This window comes from Sceloporus occidentalis, unplaced genomic scaffold (genome assembly GCF_023333645.1).
Source record: "Sceloporus occidentalis isolate IW3139 unplaced genomic scaffold, rSceOcc1.0.p SCAF_25, whole genome shotgun sequence".
NCBI classification, from domain to species: Eukaryota; Metazoa; Chordata; class Lepidosauria; order Squamata; family Phrynosomatidae; genus Sceloporus; species Sceloporus occidentalis.
Window position 1 is genome coordinate 7,616,380 of NW_028317005.1, and position 19,128 is coordinate 7,635,507.

Consider the following 19,128-nt stretch of genomic DNA (forward strand, 5'->3'; position numbering starts at 1 on the left):
GTTTTGAGCTGGATTCCTCTCTTCTCCTGCAATAGACTATACTATTTTATTATCTTTACATCTTAAATTGGTTTATTGATCACAATAATGTTAGGTCACCATGACCTATATATAGAATTTATCCATTCTACAGAATTTTCACAGTATTGTGCATTGATGACACCTGACATGCCATTGGACACAGAGGCTCTGGGAACCCCCACCATATTTTTATTTATTTTATTCCTTAGGGTGGTGGTTCTTTGCGTTGGTATCCTTCTGTGAATGAGTGACATTGGCTCTTACCATCCGTTGGGCCTGATTCAACAACCCACATGTAGTAATGAAGAAAAAAAGGGAATGCACTCTAAAACCTTACTCACCTGCCTCTACATAAAAGAAAAACATAAGGGGTACAGAATTAAATCTACCACAATCCACCTCCATCAACTAGATTCCCCAGACTGCTAGTGTCTCAGCCCTGTACCCTGACCCATGCATCATTAATCATTTCAAATGCCTTTGAATTGAGCATGGAGTTGTAGTGCCCCAAGCAAGGGATCCATGGCTATATTGAACAATAAAGCAGAGAGTCAGCATTTCTGAGGCACTCCTCTATTCAGGTAAATTTGAGGTGATTCCACACCATTGGTAAGGATTCTAGTTCCTGGTGGCCTTTTAGAGGGTGCGGTACAAATGTACACATTTTTGACCAAAATGGTGGAATTTAAGGTTGTGGATAATATGTGGCCAAGCCAACGTATCAAACAATTTCTCAGTATCTAAGCCAACTGTCAAATCCGACCCAGAGGAGACGTGGGACTACATTACTGCTGCTCCCTTGAACCATGTTCTCCCCTGTTCTCTCTGCACTGTTAGTTTCATATTTTAACAATGTGTTAAGTTAATCTCTAGATATAGTTTTTGATCATCTAGACAATCTCACTAAAATGTACTAAATAAAAACACACTATTTGTCTACAGACCCAAATAAGCCACCTAACTGCAGATATTTCCACCAGTTTTAACTATAGAATGTTTTAGTTTCTTCTACTCTTAATGATTTGATGTTAGTTAATTGAATTGCAAAGCATGCATTATTCATTTAGACGAATCATTCAAATGGTGGCCTTATATTTCAAGATCACATACCTATTCACATATTTTGTGTATACACATTAAGACAAGACCCTTTGTTTCTATGGATGACTATCATTTGTAAAGCTACGCATGTTGTGCTCTAAGTTAAAAACCTTATAAAACAGACTTGAATTTAGATTTATAGTTAGGGAAATTGCTGAAAAAAAATTATTTAATGCCAAGAAATTCTACTGATAACAGAAAATAAAAAGTAAAATGATATTATTATGCGGGTAGCTTTACCACCAATGGAATGGAAACCACTGGGAGTTATATATCTGATAGATTTGTAAGCTCACCTAATAAATTGTAATGCTCACAAGGGCAGGGTCATTTCACCTTCTGTGCTAGTCTTAAATTGTGTCAATCTAATAGCCAATTGTATACTGTCAATTAAAACATTATTGTTAATTTTTACTGTCCACCTATTATAATAACTCTATGGAATCTACTGGCAATCTATAAATAAAAAAAGGGATTCTGCAAAAAAATTTGTTTTATCACTATAGCAACCAATACAGTGATATCAGCAGGAGCATTGACTCTAATTCTATTATTTACCCTATTCTATTGTGAAAGGTAGCTTCTACAGTAGAAAACACAGTAATACTTTGAAAAGACAAGTCAAACATGTACTGAAAATGACAGAATATATAAAATGTATGGGAAATTAGGGCACGGTAGGCTCTAAGGCTCCTCAGATAATTTGCAGGGATTAAATGAAAATGACGCACAATCCATTTACATTCCACATTTTGCGAATAACTTCTAAACCAGAGGATTATAAATGTTTGAAACATCAATTTAACTTATTCCATTTGTAAGTATTTTAGCTTTGACTAAGGAGACCACAGTGGTCAATTTTACTTCATTTATTTATTAAGGTAATATTGTTAATCCTGTTTAAATAAATAGGATTCCAACTCAGATGCCTGCTACTATCCAACTTGATTTCACTGATTTGTTACTTTGATATTATGTTAACAGTAGACTTGTGTATTCGGATTTGTACAAACTGCAAATTTACAAAAAAAAATTGGCAATTTGTACAGGGCCATGAAAATTGAGGCCAAACCTCCCCCATGAAGCAGAAAACTCTAAATTTTCATTAGAAATCTTTGGGGCCTTTCATTCACAGTCTCCCACACTCTCATTCTTATACACTCTGTCTCACACTCTAAATGTTACCCTAACTTCTCTGCCGACCACTTCTTCCACATCTTCTTGTTCTTCATCTTCTATCGTCTCACCTTTTTAACTTCTTTTGATTGGAGGAACTGGAGAGAGGACACCATAGGAAGTACTGCTTCCTAAATGGCAAAATGGTGGGACTCGTTTCTGATGACATCATCTCTCACAATGCGCCACCAGAAGTTCACTTTAGGGCAAAATGGCGACGACTCTGGAAATGTTCTCTCCCCGATGCTCAAGAGAATATGAAAGAGGTGGTCAGTTGTATGGTCCATAGACAGACCTCTTTCTTACCCAGCCTATGGCATGGCGGCTATGACAAGCAAGAAGGAGGCTGCAGTCAACAACAAAAAAGTTAGTGCGTAGTGTAGCCCACCACAACAACCCCCAGTCTATAACTAGCAGCTAGCAATATGGCTGCCAAACATTCTGATTTATCACAAAAAATAGGGTAGTTCAAGGATAGTAAAAATGAACATAAAGGCTTGGAACCACAATAGGCCACTTGGTAGTTTTGCAGCAGTTATGGCTAACAGCTGGCAGTTGAAGTGCTGTTATTACATTTCTTAAGAAGTTCAGCCAACCAAATGCATGAGAATCACAAGATGTGCATTCCACAGCAGCTGCAGCATCAATCCATAATGAAATAAAAGCTATCCTTAACAAGTTAACAAAGAGTTTAGATAAACACATAGGTATTGAATTGTGCTTTTGTATTTAGAAAAGTCTGTGTTAGCTTCATTAATGCCTGAGGAAGGGACCTAACAACTTGATTTCGAAAGCTTGCAATTAAACTCTGTTAGCCAATAAACGGTATCATTTTAAATATACTTTTCTCCTGTTTTCTCAACGGCTAACACGGTACAAAACCTTTTTATCATTTGAATTTCCAGTGCACTCTCTTGCCTCCCCCGCCAGACACTCATGGGTAGCATGTCTGAACAGACAATGCAGTTTAAAAACTTATAATGTATGCCTTCTGACAGTATTTTCAGATGGAGCCCAGGGGTTTATAGGCAGAATATCTGCTTGGGTGTTATGAATATCACTGTGAAGCTAAAAGTACAAAGGCACCCAGGTTCTTTTACGTAAATGCAGCCACAAGTATTAAAGGTCAGGATGCATTATCACACGTTTGGGACTTCAGCCCATGGCACATGCTTTCACCCTTTGCAATGATTTCAAAGGTGGTTCAAAAGATCAGGAAGTAAGGTGTTTGTAGGCAGCTGCAAACTCATAAACGTATACTGCCAACTAGCATACACTTAGATTAGGAGAACAAATTCAATAAGGCTTACTGTACTTGGCTTAGCCCCATTATACTTGTAAGAGTTGTAACAAGTTAACAATAAATAACAATAATATATAATATGGCTGTATTTCCTTTAATTTAATCCCTCTAATACACTATATGATTCAGATGTGCGAATGGGCCAAAAGCGAGACACATTTTTCAGTTTATTTTTAGCCCATTCGTTTTTTGACGAAAATTGGGGGACCTTTTTAGATTCGGAAATTAAATTAAATGTCCATTTCCCACGTTTACTCTCATACTCTCATTTCCATCCTCTCTCATGCTCTCTGAGTCTCCCTATCTTCACAGCCCACCACTTCCGCTTCCATGTCTCGTAGCTCAGCTTCTGTGTCCTGCATCATGTTGTTCTCATTTTTCCTCTTCATTCTTCGTCCACATCTCTACAGACATAACCTCCTAGTGAACTTCCACCAAAATGGCAGGGAGAGGATGTCACCAAAAACTCGGAAGCTTACTGGAGGTTATCTTAGGTCAAAATGACTTCCCAATCCTCCTTCCCAATGTAGGAGATATGTGAGAGTGGGAGTGAAAGAGCCTGTGAATTTTGGATGAAATTTCATCTATTTTGCGGGGTAGGGTCTGGCTTTGTTTTCGGTGATTTATACGAATTGACGAAATCAGCAAATTTCATTAAATTCGTATGAATCTGAGTGCACAAGTCTATTATTACAAAAGAGAAAACTAATCCAATATTTATTGTCCGAGATATAAAAAGGCTGATTATTTATCCATGAGTAATCAAGCTATCTCCTGATCCTTGGCCATGACTCATGTACATCTTTGAAACTACAAGGCAAATTGTTTGCTTCAGGAATTTCCAGGAAATTGCAATATTATGACATTTTTGTAACAATGCCAGCATGAAAAACAAATATTTTTTTTTAAATGGCAAAAAAGTTTATCCAACTAAAAAGCAGCTGGTGTAAAATGCATATTTAGAAAAAAAAAAAAAGAATTACAGTATTTGTTTTAGAGGAATGTGTCCAAGACAGTTAGTCTTGGACAGTTTTAGAGGAGATGATAGAGTCATTCATCCATATGTTCACTCTGGTAACACTTAGTAACATAGTGGCGTGTCGGATTTATTAACTAATTATTACTGAATGTGTGGGCTAAAGAATTCCCTCTCAAAATGAGCTAGCTTGGAGAATGAAGATGAAAAAAGGGTTAGTAATACATCAAATGTAATGATTGCAGGAATTAATTACTGCATCAGTATATGTTTTTGCTGGAGTCTACTTTGGACAAAGGCAAAAGTATTATATTTCAGATCCACATTTCACATTCTCGCATAGAGACAATTATTTTGTATTTCTGCCAAATGCCACAGTTTAGACTCGTATAAATATCTTACCTTCAATGATACACTGATCAGGGACTGGAATTTGTCTCCCCATTTCTTCAACATAGTTTCTTATCTCATTAACATGTTCCTTCAAATGCAAGAAGAGTTTATCTTGTTGATTTATATGCTCCTTAATTGTATCTCTGCTATTTGGATTTTCTTGATTTGGTTCAGTAACACTTACTACCTCAGTGCAATTATCAATTTGATTTATAGCTAAATGTTTATCCATTGGAGCATTTTCAGTGTTTGAGCCAGATGGTAGTCTTTCATCTTCATGATTTAAAAAAAAATGTGATAAAGACATTAAACCAAGACTGTCTGTATTTTCTGTTTCTTGAGCGCTCACTAAACTCATGCATGTTCTGTTTCCTGAATTCATTGCCAATTTTCTTGACCTGCAAAGCAAAAAAGGAACACAGACAAGGATATTTAAGGTAAGCATACGTTTCAACATAAGAACTTTACAAGAACTTTGACAAGTAGTAATGGATCTAATGATAACACACTCTTAACAGGGCTGGATTGACTAATAGTTAAATTATTTACAAAAATTATTGTTAAAGCTAGCATTCTCACTAAAGCACATACAAGATGGTGCATTTTAGTTTACTTTACAACCCTGATGTGATTTGCTACTCAGAAAGTACACATTTGAGTCTTAAGGAACTTGACTTGAACTTGATGAACCTGAGCAAGAATCCAAGATTTAATACCACTTTATGACAAAACAATGCTCTTAAAGTAGTTGTAAAAAGTTGTACATATTAAAGCAACAAAACAATGTGAGACATATACATTTTATAATGTGTTAAATGTGTGAGATCACTTCAGTGTTAACTCCCTGCCTACAGCAGTAGACCAAGCGTTCCTTCTGGTGTGCCTTTTAGACGGTTACTTGAACCACTGGATACTCACTGTCTGATGATGTCAACTAATTTAACCATAATGACTGGTAAGAGAAAAGACATAACACATCTTAGTCCAAAGAGGATAAGGAGTAATACTATCCAGAAATCAGATATGACAGCTTGTATTGTGATGAAATGCCTGGAAATTATTAAAAGCTTCCATGTACATAGATAAGAAGTACTTCCACATACCTGCTAACTCTCTTGTCCTTTTTATCATCACTTAGTATTTTCACATCAGTATACATGCAGTTTCTACCAGTTAATGTGTCATTCATGAGATGTTGATCATTGAGATCTCCACTATTGACTTCAGACTTTTCTTTACCAGTGTCACCAAAAAAATGACCTTTCACCGAGTCATGAATATTAAATGAGGGTTCCGTTTGAATGTGGTTTTCAGTCCTAAAGGATTGCATTTTATTATTATTTAATGTATGTTATCTGTTCAGCAGGATTATACATTAAGCCACTGATGGCCCCCAAAGCCTAGGCACCCTTAGACATGCGCCTAATGTAAAATTCAAACCTGGGCAAGAGTAGTAAACACATGGGTCTCTTTAACCAATATTCAACGACTTAATTTAAAAACATCCAGATTTTGATATTAAAAGATACTAAAGAAAATAGTAAAGGAACATTAAAGGAAACGCTTTGAAGACCAATGCTTAACCTGCTACTAATGAGACACATAATTTGTAGTAAACATCATAAATGGGACCGTAAATCATACAAGTTAGCGTAGTTAGCATAGTTGCATGTTATTAACCCCTGATTAAATAAATTAAATTGGGACTCTTGAAACCATAATTTAAGGATGGGAAATGTTTAAAGTTTGGTTATTATTCCATCTTTACAGTATAACTGTAGAAAGGTCTACAAGTCACAAATATGGAGGAGCAAGCTGTCATAGTACTAACCTGGGGCTTTTTTGAAACAAACTTTTTACTCCCAAAATGTGTTTTTAGATGTAGATTAAAAAATCTGCTGTTTTGAGAAACCCAACTTCCATTATAATCTACGGACCATGCTATTCTACAGGCATATGCTCAGATCCCTGTTTAAATGAAAATTGGATAAATGTTAAGTATCTCCTCCAACTCCTATTCTTAATAAGGCATTTAAATGTCCTATTTGAAAAGTGGATGTAGAGTACTAATCTAACAAAATTGAGTGCAACATCTTTACTTATAAAAAAACCCACACAGAATATGAGGAACAAATGGTGTAATAAAAGCCAAATTTTCAGAAACCCTAAAGTTTAAGCCAAGACAAGGGAAAAGAATACATTTCATATGATTAGAAATTGTATTTTTACTTTGTGAAATGTATCTCTATTATTTATTTTGATTTTTTTTTCACAAGAATGAAAAAGAAATGTATAAATATTAATGGCAAACTAAGAACTCCTGGGACAGAGTTAAGGTTCAACCTCTATATTTTAAAACATTTGAAGGAGAACAGTACACATGAAAATAGGTACAATGTAATGGTAGCATGTAATGGTAGCATCCATCATCAATTCCTTCATAGGAATGCAAGTCTTCTTCAAAAACTATGACACAAAAATACAAGAAAGTAGTGTTTCTGAAGGATGCTTTGATGCATTACTATACTTAATGCTGTTGGCCACATTACCAATTTTATTTTGCATATATTACAGATAATAAAATATAAATAATATTTATGATTTTTTTTGCAATCCTGTTTTAAAAGTGTGCACATGAATTGTCTACCTTTACTGACTGATGGCTTTCAGGCAGCTTAAGTACCTTTGCCAAATAATCCATGCCTCCAGTGTGCATCTTTAGCAGCAGAAACAAGATTTGTGTGTGTTAGCGAATGGAGAGAACCACCACGCCCAGGGACGTGGTCCTTAACAATATACCTGAATTATTCCCTTTTTTGTGATAAAAAAAATCTTCATACTGTGATAGATAAAAGAAATTGTAAAGATCTTTTGTTGTCTCCTAATCAATAAATGCCTATTTATGACCTGCAGATAATAAATCTTACACTGAAATATCTGACAGTATGGAAGCATTTTTTTAAATGCACGGTAATTAAGTACTATTTAGTTTATTGATGTTAGTCCATTTAAATGATAGTGTTTTTTTCCAACTCATATGCAACCTATTTCAAACATTTGTATTCCGCCCTAGACAACATTTTTTTGAAATGGAATTTATACTGTTTACAGTACAATATCTGTTAGGTGATAATATCCCTTCCTGGGGGTATCTTTTGGCATTCTATTCATTCTTGCTCATATTATATGTGACAGATATGTATTTGAACCATTGGTATGTATATGGTCCTCATTACTCGGAATTCCTCATTGAAATAAACTTACCAACAGCATTCTTCTCCTTCTTATGGGGAGGGAGGTACTCTGTGTTTTGTTTCAGCCAACGTCAGTAATAATATGTGGATTGTGTTTTTGAAGTATGGGGTTTAGCACACATGAATTTGATTCAAATCAGTGCTACTTTAGGAGGAAATAACAGACTGATTCACAGCTCTGGCTTAAAGGGGACAACCAGTAACCCAGTGAGACACCAGCAGTCTGACGCTTTCTGTAGCACATACTTATTCGAAGACCCAAGACCTAAGGCTAAAATGGCACCATGGAAGCTGGGAAGTACTTACTTTTGCTAGAATCTCATTGGTATTTGTGTGACTATGGGGCCCACAACAACTGTTCCAGGGACAGCTTAGCAAACCTTGTAGCCATTAGACGTCCTGTAGGTTAAGGGGGAAGCAGAGAAATGTATGCACCCACATGGTCATTTAAATACTGGGGGACAAACAGATGTTCACTTCCACTAATTAGCTGTTTCCCAGCTATGATCCTGATCATCAGTTGTAGATACTGTCAATACTTACATAAGGATAATATTATACTAAATAAAAAAAATAGTATGAGTAAAAACTCAAGGAATATATGAGCAATGACCCTGTGAAGCTTTGTTTTTTTTTTATCAAATACAAATCCATAAAGATTTGTATTCTATCATCTGACGGCAGCTGATTTGTAGATCTTAAATCGTGAGTTAACATTGAACTGCTCAGTTTGATGACAATGCTATGTTACACCGATGAGCTATAAAATTATTAACAACTGTCTAATATTGTGTAGGTCCCCCTTTTTCTGCCAAAACAGCCCTGACCCATTGAGGCACGGCCTCCACTAGACCTCTGAAGGTGTGCTGTGGTATCTGGCACCAAGACGTTAGCAGCAGATCCTTAAAGCCCTGTAAGTTGTGAGGTGGGGCCTCCATGGATGCATCCTGGCGCCATGTGTTCACCAGGTAATTGACGCACACGTGATGTGAAACAAAATATGATTCATCAGATCAAAACCTCTTCTTCCATTGCTCTGTGGTCCAGTTCTTATGCTCACTTGCCCATTATAGGCACTTTTGACAGTAGACAAGGGTCAGCATGGGCACCCTGACTGGTCTGCGGCTACGCAGCCCCATATGCAACAATCTGCAATGCGGGGTGTGTTCTGACACCAGCATTAGCTCTTTTTGCAATTTGAGCTAGTAGCTCTATGAAGGCTGGCCATATGGGCCAGCCTTCACCCCCACGTGCTTCATTAAGCCTTGGTCTCCCATGACCCAGTTTTCTTGCCCATTTTTCTGCTTCTAACACAGGATAAAATATTCACTTGCTGCATAATATATCCCACGCAGATTCCATGATAACAAAATTATCAGTGTTATTCACTCCATTTGTCAGTGGTCGTAATGTTATGGCTGATCGGTGTATCAACCCAGTATTGCTTGGACAAGTAGGGCCCCCTCACTAACTTTGTGCTATTTGTCAAGCTCAAGCCCCACAAGGCAGTCCCCATTATGGCTGCTATCCTTGCAAAGATTGCTAAATTATGCTAGGGGGCCCTACCTAATTCCTACTACATTTTCTGGAGGGGCCACGTGGGTGAAGGTGGCACTGGATCAGTGGTAGTATTTTTTTTTTCCTCTCAATTAATTTTTATTGAAAGGTTTTTCATATAACAGATAAGTATAACTTTTAAGAGAGGACTACAGAAAAAAGAGAAAAAAAGGGAGGGGTTTGGCTACTTACAATAGTTAATGTAAATTTTTCATATATGCTGCAGCACATCCACATGAGGGTATAATGAGATGTACAATCACAAGGTACAATCTTAATATATCACAATTTAACTTGAAAATGACACAATACACTTTTCTTTTTTCCTAAGTAGAGTCCCATTCTGACCTAAATTTTTTACGAAGCTTCCTATCAAATTCATCCCAATGGTACTTTAATGTAGGGTATTCTATCGTCAAATGACGTACACTGAGTTCTAGAGATTTATTTTCTTTATAAAGTGTCAACAATTCTTGTGTATTTGGGACAGTTTGTTTACCCCAGTGTCTAGGGAGAATAGAAGTGACAGCAATGAATAAATGAGAAAGGATAATTCTCTGTACTTTGGGAATAACATTGGGAATCACTTTGAATAAAACCATCTTTGGGGTCAGAGAGTTAATAGAAGTTGTTATTAATTTGACCATTGTGAGAATGTGACCAGAAGGGGGTCAGTTTGGTACAGGACCACCATATATGTTCCATATGTCCTACTGCTCCACAGCCTCTTCAACAAAGTGGGGGTAGTATATTTTAACAGGTTGCTGACGTGTTTTTTTATAAAAGCGTGTCTTCCTTGTTGACTGCAGGGCCCTAATGTTGGCGTTATTCTATGGGTCTTTATGTTGAAAGGCCCTATAGGGCTAGGTTCTGGCCACCTGTTTATGTTATGGTATTATTTGGCTGTGATGGGCCTATAGCAAGCTCCAAGTTTAGCACCAACCTTGGTCTATTTGTCTGTTCCAGAGTCTACATCATTACACTTCCATTGGGTTAAATAAAGACACAGTAGTAGTTGGTCTATATCATGTCCCCCCAAGATTGGAGGAAGTGAAGCATTATACCCAATTAATGTGTGAATGTTTTGATGTTATATATCACCTGCCTCATATATAAATATCTATTTCACAAATCACATGGGCTAAAGTTGTAATTTGAACTATGGGATTATATGAATAGATCTGCAATCTTCCGTAGCAATATTCATGTGCCATTATTGCGTGTCAAATGAGTCCACCAGACACCAGAAGGAAATCATGTCATTAAATATGTGCTTCATTTTGTTTTTAAGATATTATAAAAAGAGATCTAAAGTAATTGTTTTTAATTGAATGATAATGTGAAACGAATTACATATGGTACATATTATAAATCACCCCATAATATACCTATTATAGTTCTCGAGTTCCCCACATTTAAAGGGACAGTTTAGCCATTATATGAACTTTAGTGTTTTTGATAGTTGAGTGGGTCATTTACATTTTTGTCATGTGCCCCTTTCAAATCATCAGCTTCTCTTTAACCTTTGTGAGAGAAGCTGATGAATATTTACATATATTTGCTGTTTGAAAAACATTTTTGCTACTTTACTATATATTGTACCACACCGAGGATAAACATAAGGCAAGAATATGTACTAGACATGTGATTTAGTTCAAGAAGACTATTTGTAGGAAGCCAAAAGCTTTTATAATCTTTAATAATTTCCTTGTTGTCCTTCCTTGCAAAAATAATTCTCCACATACCCAAACTGCCCATTCTATCACCATAAAAATAAAGACTACTAATACAGTCAATGGAAAACACATGAAGTCTAAGTTTTACCACATGTCTCACTAGACCTCTAGAGTATAGGAAAAATGAGATAAACCCATTCAGGCGTTAATAAATATGATCCATACTGTACAGCTTGGCATGTCTATTTACACTCATGTTCCCTTAGATTACTACAACGATCAGTAGAGACTCCAGCTGAGTCAAGGATTCCTTTCTGGAAATAACAAAAAGTAATTTATCAAGTATTATGCAGCCTAACAAGACAAGGGTCTGCCATGTTCATTTTTTTTTATTTCATTAAAGGAGGCCATTGTGAGGTTTATTCACAAAATGTGTGTTGTGAAGCAAGTTATAAATTTAATACATAGTTTGATCAATGAGGGGTGACTTTTACAAAGGACCATCCAAGCTGTTCTTGGATCAGAAGGTCACTCGGGTTGAACCTAAGTAATATAATGTTTAAGTCAGTGAAGTGAAATCAACTCTCCTGGGGACTCTTTTGTCAACTCACTCCTTAGTGAATAAACCCATGTCATATTGTGAACAGCTTAAACTGTAATAACTTCAGCATAATAGAACAGAGTGATATTATTGAAGATTACTCTGAAGACCATATACTGTATGTATGTGTGTGTGTGAACCTACTGATATTACTTTTAGTACTCATTTTAAATAAAAGATAACAAATAGCTCCTAGGAGCCCCAGTCTGATAACTAGATAAGTCGATAGAGTTTGATGGACAGGCAGTGCTGACAGATTAGACACACGTTGAGCTATTTCTCACCTGATAGGGCTTTAAACATTTGAAAACATTGCTGATGATTAGGCAATATTGTCAGGGCATACAGAGATTGTCAAACACCCCCAAAATTGCATCTTTCAAGGTCTAAACAGGGCATGATAGGAGGATCGATCAGTGTCCTTTAAAATCTGTCACATATGTTTGCCACAAATTCAGGTGACAAAGATTTGAAAGGACGCTAAGCGTTCCTCCTGTGATCACCTGATGAGACCTTGAAAAGATACAAGTGTAGCACAAATACCGAAATCACCCAATGATGCTTCACCAGTAAGCAGGGTGCATTGGATACAATCAATGTGTTGTTACCTGTGTGTCTGGGCAGTTTCGGTCTGCAAATGCTCATTAAGGATCTTTGCTATTGCAGTAAAGCTGTTACTCATTCTGCACATATCTCTGCCTTGGCTTCCTAAAATATTGTTAAAAACGCTAGTAATATTCCTTATCTCCATCAGAAGGACGTGGTGAAAAGAATGTTCCATGTTTGTCAACTGGTTCACCAAATACGTCAAACATATCTTGGCCCATGTCTGCAAATGAAATGATAATGCATAGTGAGTACAATGCAATATGACAATACTGTAATCACTAAAAATACTCAATGTAGTATTAAACATAGATGATCTTTTGGCACAAATATTTCATAGTACTGTGTAACTTTAAAGACATTGATAAATATGTACGTTTTGAATGCAATATGTTTGTAATTAGGAATGTTATATCCTTCAAATGTGTGTGGTTTCTAATTGCCATACCTGGAAACTCTCTGGGTCAGTTTCCTCTCTCTGGGCAGGGGAACGGTGTTTGGCTTCTCCCATTTCTCCTCCTACATAATGCCTTTAATGCTACCATTCCCCAGCAGAAGAAGCATTTTGGGTAGCCTAAATCTAGGAACAGGCCTGACCTTGTAGCTGTTTATAAGGGAGTATATTTTAGTCACAAAAGTCATTTGATAAGGATTTATCCTCTACAATATTTATTTGATTTTAATGGTCCATTGTCTGTTCCCAGAAGGTTTGTATCCATCCTTGCCACAGATGATGAACACTACAAAGTATTCATAACCCACCTAATCTTATAAGTACAAAGAGCCTGAGGTCCATTCTTCAGGTGTTGATCTAGCTTCAGCACCAACGGAATTGTATGTTGACCTCAATCTCATGAGGTTCATGACTTTCCAAAACTCATTCAGCACTATGTTTGAGTTTTTGACCTTGAGGTTTGCAAACAACATATATGGTACATATTCATAATGTATTTCTTAGTAAATCACAAAAAGCAATTAATTTCAATTTAATTAGGCAAATGTCACTAATCATATCACCAGTTATAAGGTTCAAGGGCTGACTTGGACATCACTGAGATGGGAGATGAGTGTATTTTCCAAGCACACACACTGCTCAATAATCTCTGGAAAAACACTGGTCATTGGTTTGTTAGCTTACATGGAGCACAGAAAATGGAATGTCGCAGTGACTTTTTTAGTTCCTGATTATTTATATGCCATATAAAGTTATTTTTTAAATTGTTGTGTACTCTAGGTTTCACATGAACTTAAAGTAATTTATTAGTACATATTTATGTTTTGCCCAGTATAGTTTAAGCAGGGGCTCAGAATAAATCTAAACAACATTAACCAAAACCAAGCAAAATAGTTGCTGTGATCCAATGGTTTCATGACTACTCAATCAAATAACAATTGCCCGGCTTTGGGAATTTAAATATGGAAAATAACTTATTTTACATTCGAATAATGAATGTAAATAAAATGCTTAACAATGCTAAACAAATTACTTGCAACAAATGATAATATAAAAAGTACTAGCCTAATATATGTATTATTACAAAATAATTGTTATTGTTTACATTTATGTGATAAAATGGAATATATATATATTTTACAAAAGGGAAATAATGCAAAAAAATATATTTAAAATATTTTGATTGGTCAGGCAACAGAGGGACATAATTAGGCAACTTTATGAAAAAGTAAAATTTAGCCTTGTAATATCAAAGGCCAGATTTACTTTTTCAGCTTTTTTTAAGGGGATGGAATGGGTTCTACTCTTAAAGTTCACAAATAAATACGAATGCGACCTATACTAAAGTGCAAAGCCACCATCGGTTTTATGGGGCATCGCGTCATTAGCCCTTGCATCCTGATACCTGTGTTTGGGGCCAAGATGGCCGCTTTGTAAGAAATGAGTTCTGGTAGTCCCTTTCTAGGGACTGAGGCCCTGTAGTCCGACTCTGTGGACTGGGATCCAGTGGTCCCTTTTTGGACTTTGAGACCTGATGCTCCCATTCCAATGATCATGCGGGGCTGTGGAGGATCATAAAGCAGGGCAACAGGAGGAACATCGGATAGGCAGTGAGAGAAGCATGGTTTGTCTATAAATTTGTACTGGACCCTAAATTTTCTCATGATGACACTGCTAAAGTGTTTTCCAACAATCTGGTATTATCAAAAATGAACACTAATAAAAGATGGTGTATTGGAAATGAAATGGTGGATTGGAGATGTTCAGGAAAGAGGAAGATAGTAAAAGTAATGGATGGTTGTACAGAAGATTAATGAAAAATGTGAGGGATACTGTATTGTGAAAAATAAACAAAGGACTAAAAGTCTCAAGTTGTAATATGAAGAAACACCAAATACAGGTTTTTTGAAGTACCAAAGAAATGTAGTTTGAGAGAAACTTATATGGGCTACACGAGAATCTAAAGAAAATGTTTTAAAAATGTTTCACATCCAGTCCTGTATACTGGAACAAGCAAACTGATGCAAGCTCTAATGTAATGACATGTAAGTTCAATTACTCACTTGTAATGGCAAAAAGTGCATCCACACCCACATTATGTTAATTTTTGTTTTATAGAAACATAGAATTTGACAGCAGACAAGAACCATTTGGACCATCTAATTTATTTTTCCTGATGTAAAGTCTCAAACTTTAACAACAAAGACAAAATAAACAAAAATTCACTATTATATAGATCTCATAGTACCCAGGATATTTTGTTGTTACAAGAATTAAATGTATGGTTTCTGTATATTAATTTTAACATTTTACATACAATAAGAAATAGCAAGTAAATAATGTCATATACAGAAAATAAACTAAAACTGAACAATAACTTTTTTATAACTTAAAATTACAGTTTTCACAATGAACTTTCAAAAGAATATTCACAATATGCAGTTACATGTAACAAAACTACATTAGTATTATATTTAGCTAACATATTGAAATACATTGGACTATTTAAAATATCAAATTAAAGCCACCATTATGTAACACATGCTCGGATTCATGGCAAATGCTATTTTAGTGGCCCAGCTAGACTACAAAAAATGGTCTTTTCTGCTTTTGGATTATGTAAGTTCTTCTAGAGGTACCTGGTTCCTGAGAAATGACAAACATCAATGTGTTCCTTTCCAAAAAAAGTGGCATACGGTCACAAATAGGCACTCTGAGTGACTCTCGTAACCTGCCATCAGGTGTTCTCTTAGCTCAAAAAAACTTTTCCGCCAATCCCTTTTCCTGATATTCAAGGTATTTTTTTCCTGCTGGCAAATTGTTACAATCCTCTCATTCATCATATCATTCTATATACAAATACATGGTCCAAATCCAAATATTATGAACATGACACCTTGTGTTAATTCAGAAGCTCTAGGAATGTATTTTTACATTTGTCAAAACTTAATGGCAATAGTCCTTAGGATGTGTTCCAAGAAAATTTCACTTCTTATTTGGATGCTTAAGTTACAAATGTTAAGTGAATCCACCTATTGTGTGTTATCACGTGTCTGGCTCCGAAGCTATTCAGTGATCTTGGAAGTTCTAAATATCAGAAAGTTAAAGGTATAATTTGTACTGGTTTGGTAAATGCTATCAGCACTTCTGGGTGGTTTAGATTATCAATTGAAAGGGTTTAAGTAAGAGTTGGACAGATATTAAAAGAAATGCCCAGAGTTGTGTTTCCTGAATCTATGTTCTGCAAGTTGTTTCAGTTCCAGGCTTCAATAGTGCTATTCACTACTTATCAGGATCTGTTTGATTATCCTCTGGTGTACCAGCAAGTTTTGCTATTTTTCTACAATCAGTGCTGCTGTTGGCTACTCACCAGAACAAGTCCATGCTTGCCATGGCAGGGAATCAAAATATTTTGAAATTAGTTACAAACCCTTAAGCTAATGATTTGGAGGATCACCAGGACATTATACATCTGTTGTACAAATCCAGAGGTGATATAGTTAACTCTCACTATGTTAGTATGGCTTACTGAGAGAAGCTAACAGGTACATCTGGGACTAATTAAGTAGCTCTCAGTCTAGTCAGGGAGAGAGACCTGAGCATGCTGTTGGATTGTGTAGGTGCCAGGCTGCCAGAGACTAAAATGGGGCTGTATGTTATATTTCAGGGGCCTGGTTTAGCTGGTGCCTGTGGTTATTCAGGGACCTGCATGCGTGCAAACAACCTGGCAATTGTCAAATTAGTTCTCCAAGTGGGAGGTTTTTATTTATGTGTTTGCTTTGTAAAATACATCCTATGTATTTGATGTCTTTACACCTGTATGCTAAATGAATACAGAATAAAAGGCTACACTATTACAAGGAATCCTGCTTCATATGTGCTGTACCTACAACCACTACCCCACTAAGGTAAAAAAAAAAAATACAGTATCCAATGCATGGACACTACATTTTTGGTACTTTAAATACAAAATATTGTGATCAGACCTCCTTCTATGATTGAATTTAATTTATAATTGGTTTTGTTAATATGTGAACATATTTTGTATGGATAGAGGCTGCAAAGGAAGCTGGTATAAGAACAGATAAGGTCCTAATGCAATATAAGGGGCTATTTCAAATACCATACTGTCCGGGCTCAGGTAAGCAGGCTGACTAGGAGTCCTATTGCAGGGGATTTCTGAGGCTCTGTCTGTGCCCCATGATGCAGAGCGACAGAGAGGTAAGTACAGACAAGAGATTAAAGACACACAAAGCTGGTATATAAGAATAAACTATATTGAAAAATGCTGGCTAATCAGTAAACACCCAGGTAAGCAGGTACAGCTGGTCAGATGATATGATTCCCAGGTTCCATATAATGGAGAGTGGCCTCTAGAGGTTGCAAGGAAACATGACATGCATAAAATCATCACAGGGGGGCAGGACAGAACCCTGATTCATACTGAGGGTTTGTTTGGCCCAAGGCAAGTTTGGTTTGCTAGAAGAGACAAACAGTGCTCTTGCTCCAGAGACTAGGAGCGTGAGGGAGCGAGTGATAAACAGAAGCAACACAGGGCCCCCCAAAGAGTTGGACCTGGAATAGAAGATCTGCTTGTCACTGCCTAGTGGCAGCCCTGTCAAGTACACTTAAAAATTATCAATGCCTAAAGAGGGAATTATCAAGAAAGCAGTTGGGTTTGAACTTACTAACCCCACTGTGCATTATAAAAAGGAAACAGTGGTGCTGCATAATGTATAGTTCAATTAATGAGGTGATTTTTAAGAACTTGCACTTTAAAGAACTCTTACTGGTTCAATTATACATTATACAGGGCAAACCAAGCTCTTCAGTAAGTTCACTAAGGTTTGCCTTGCAAAACTATCCTATAACCTTCCACTTTAGTGAACTCTTAGTATCACCTCTGTAATGTAACCCTGCATGTACCTTAAAGACCAGCCATATCAACTCAAGGTTTGGAAAGGCAGAATCCACCAAAGCATAGCCAAAGGAGAAAATGAGATCACTTCAGGCTAACAGAATATCGGAGGAGAAAATGATGCCAGCCCAAGGATGAGTGTTGGGGCAAAAAATGCAAAAATGAACCTGTATGCTGCAAGCTTATGTCCAGCTAATGTATGCATTAGCTAGCTATGGATATTTATCTCCTAGAAGTTAAACACCAAAATAAAATCTTCTTAGACTGCTGATTCACATACACTGCTTATAAAGTGCTTACTGATTAGTTCTTTATTGATTTAAAAATGATTTTTATATAGCTGATAAAAGCTCTTTATTGGATTTGACTAGAATCTAAAACTGACTTCAAGACATTAAGCCTTCGACATCCATTACAGTAATTAAGCAGCAATCATGATTTGTGGTCCAAAGAGTAACAATATACTCTGCTAATTCAGCATACTCGGCTAACTAGACCATCAGTATGCACAGAAGGGTATCCAACTGCAAAGCAGTTGTCAGGACAGGAAAATTAATGGGCACATAATGAGTGGGTAGGAACTTTCACTCAGCACTACCGCTAATAACAAAGTACATCAGTGAGATTCTAGCTTCATCCTGATCAGCTACTGCCTGGTTCGAATGTTGTGTGTATGTTTCATCTGCCAAAAAGTCAATGAACATTCTGACCTATTCTGAAATTGGCCTCAGACCTTCCTTCTCAAGTGTTGAGTTGACATTTAAGAGCTTCCTGGCCTGGGTGGGACATTGAAACTTTAAAAAGTTACTCACACAACTTTGTTGATTCAAACTTTAGCAATATTGTCCATTAAGTATACAGCATTCCACGGACCTCCTGTTTTTAACAACCAGGCAACCGTGGTTATATGATACATGTGTAGCAAAGAAAAGATAAGCATTGCTGAGGATCATGTGCTCTGTAGTTTGAAACGAGCTGGGTATCTATCATTTTCTTTTCATTGGAAAATTGTACGGATATTCATAAATAGTATCCTTAAAGTAGCATACGTACAATGTGTACACTGCCTTTACTCAAGCTAAGTAATCTTCA

The 19,128-nt window shown here is 36.4% G+C and overlaps 1 protein-coding gene across 1 annotated transcript in view; it reads right to left on the bottom strand.

Annotated features, from left to right (window-relative positions):
* The window catches only part of LOC149300349 (ventricular zone-expressed PH domain-containing protein homolog 1-like), a 135,774-nt gene that overhangs the window by 58,061 nt on the left and 58,585 nt on the right, over positions 1–19,128 (bottom strand). Inside the window, exons 6-8 of the mRNA XM_089485306.1 lie at positions 12,667–12,887; positions 6,074–6,286; positions 4,980–5,368 (exon numbers count right to left, since the gene is read on the bottom strand). Coding sequence (XP_089341432.1) covers positions 4,980–5,368; positions 6,074–6,286; positions 12,667–12,887 — 823 coding nt within the window. The remainder of the gene's footprint in view (positions 1–4,979; positions 5,369–6,073; positions 6,287–12,666; positions 12,888–19,128) is intronic.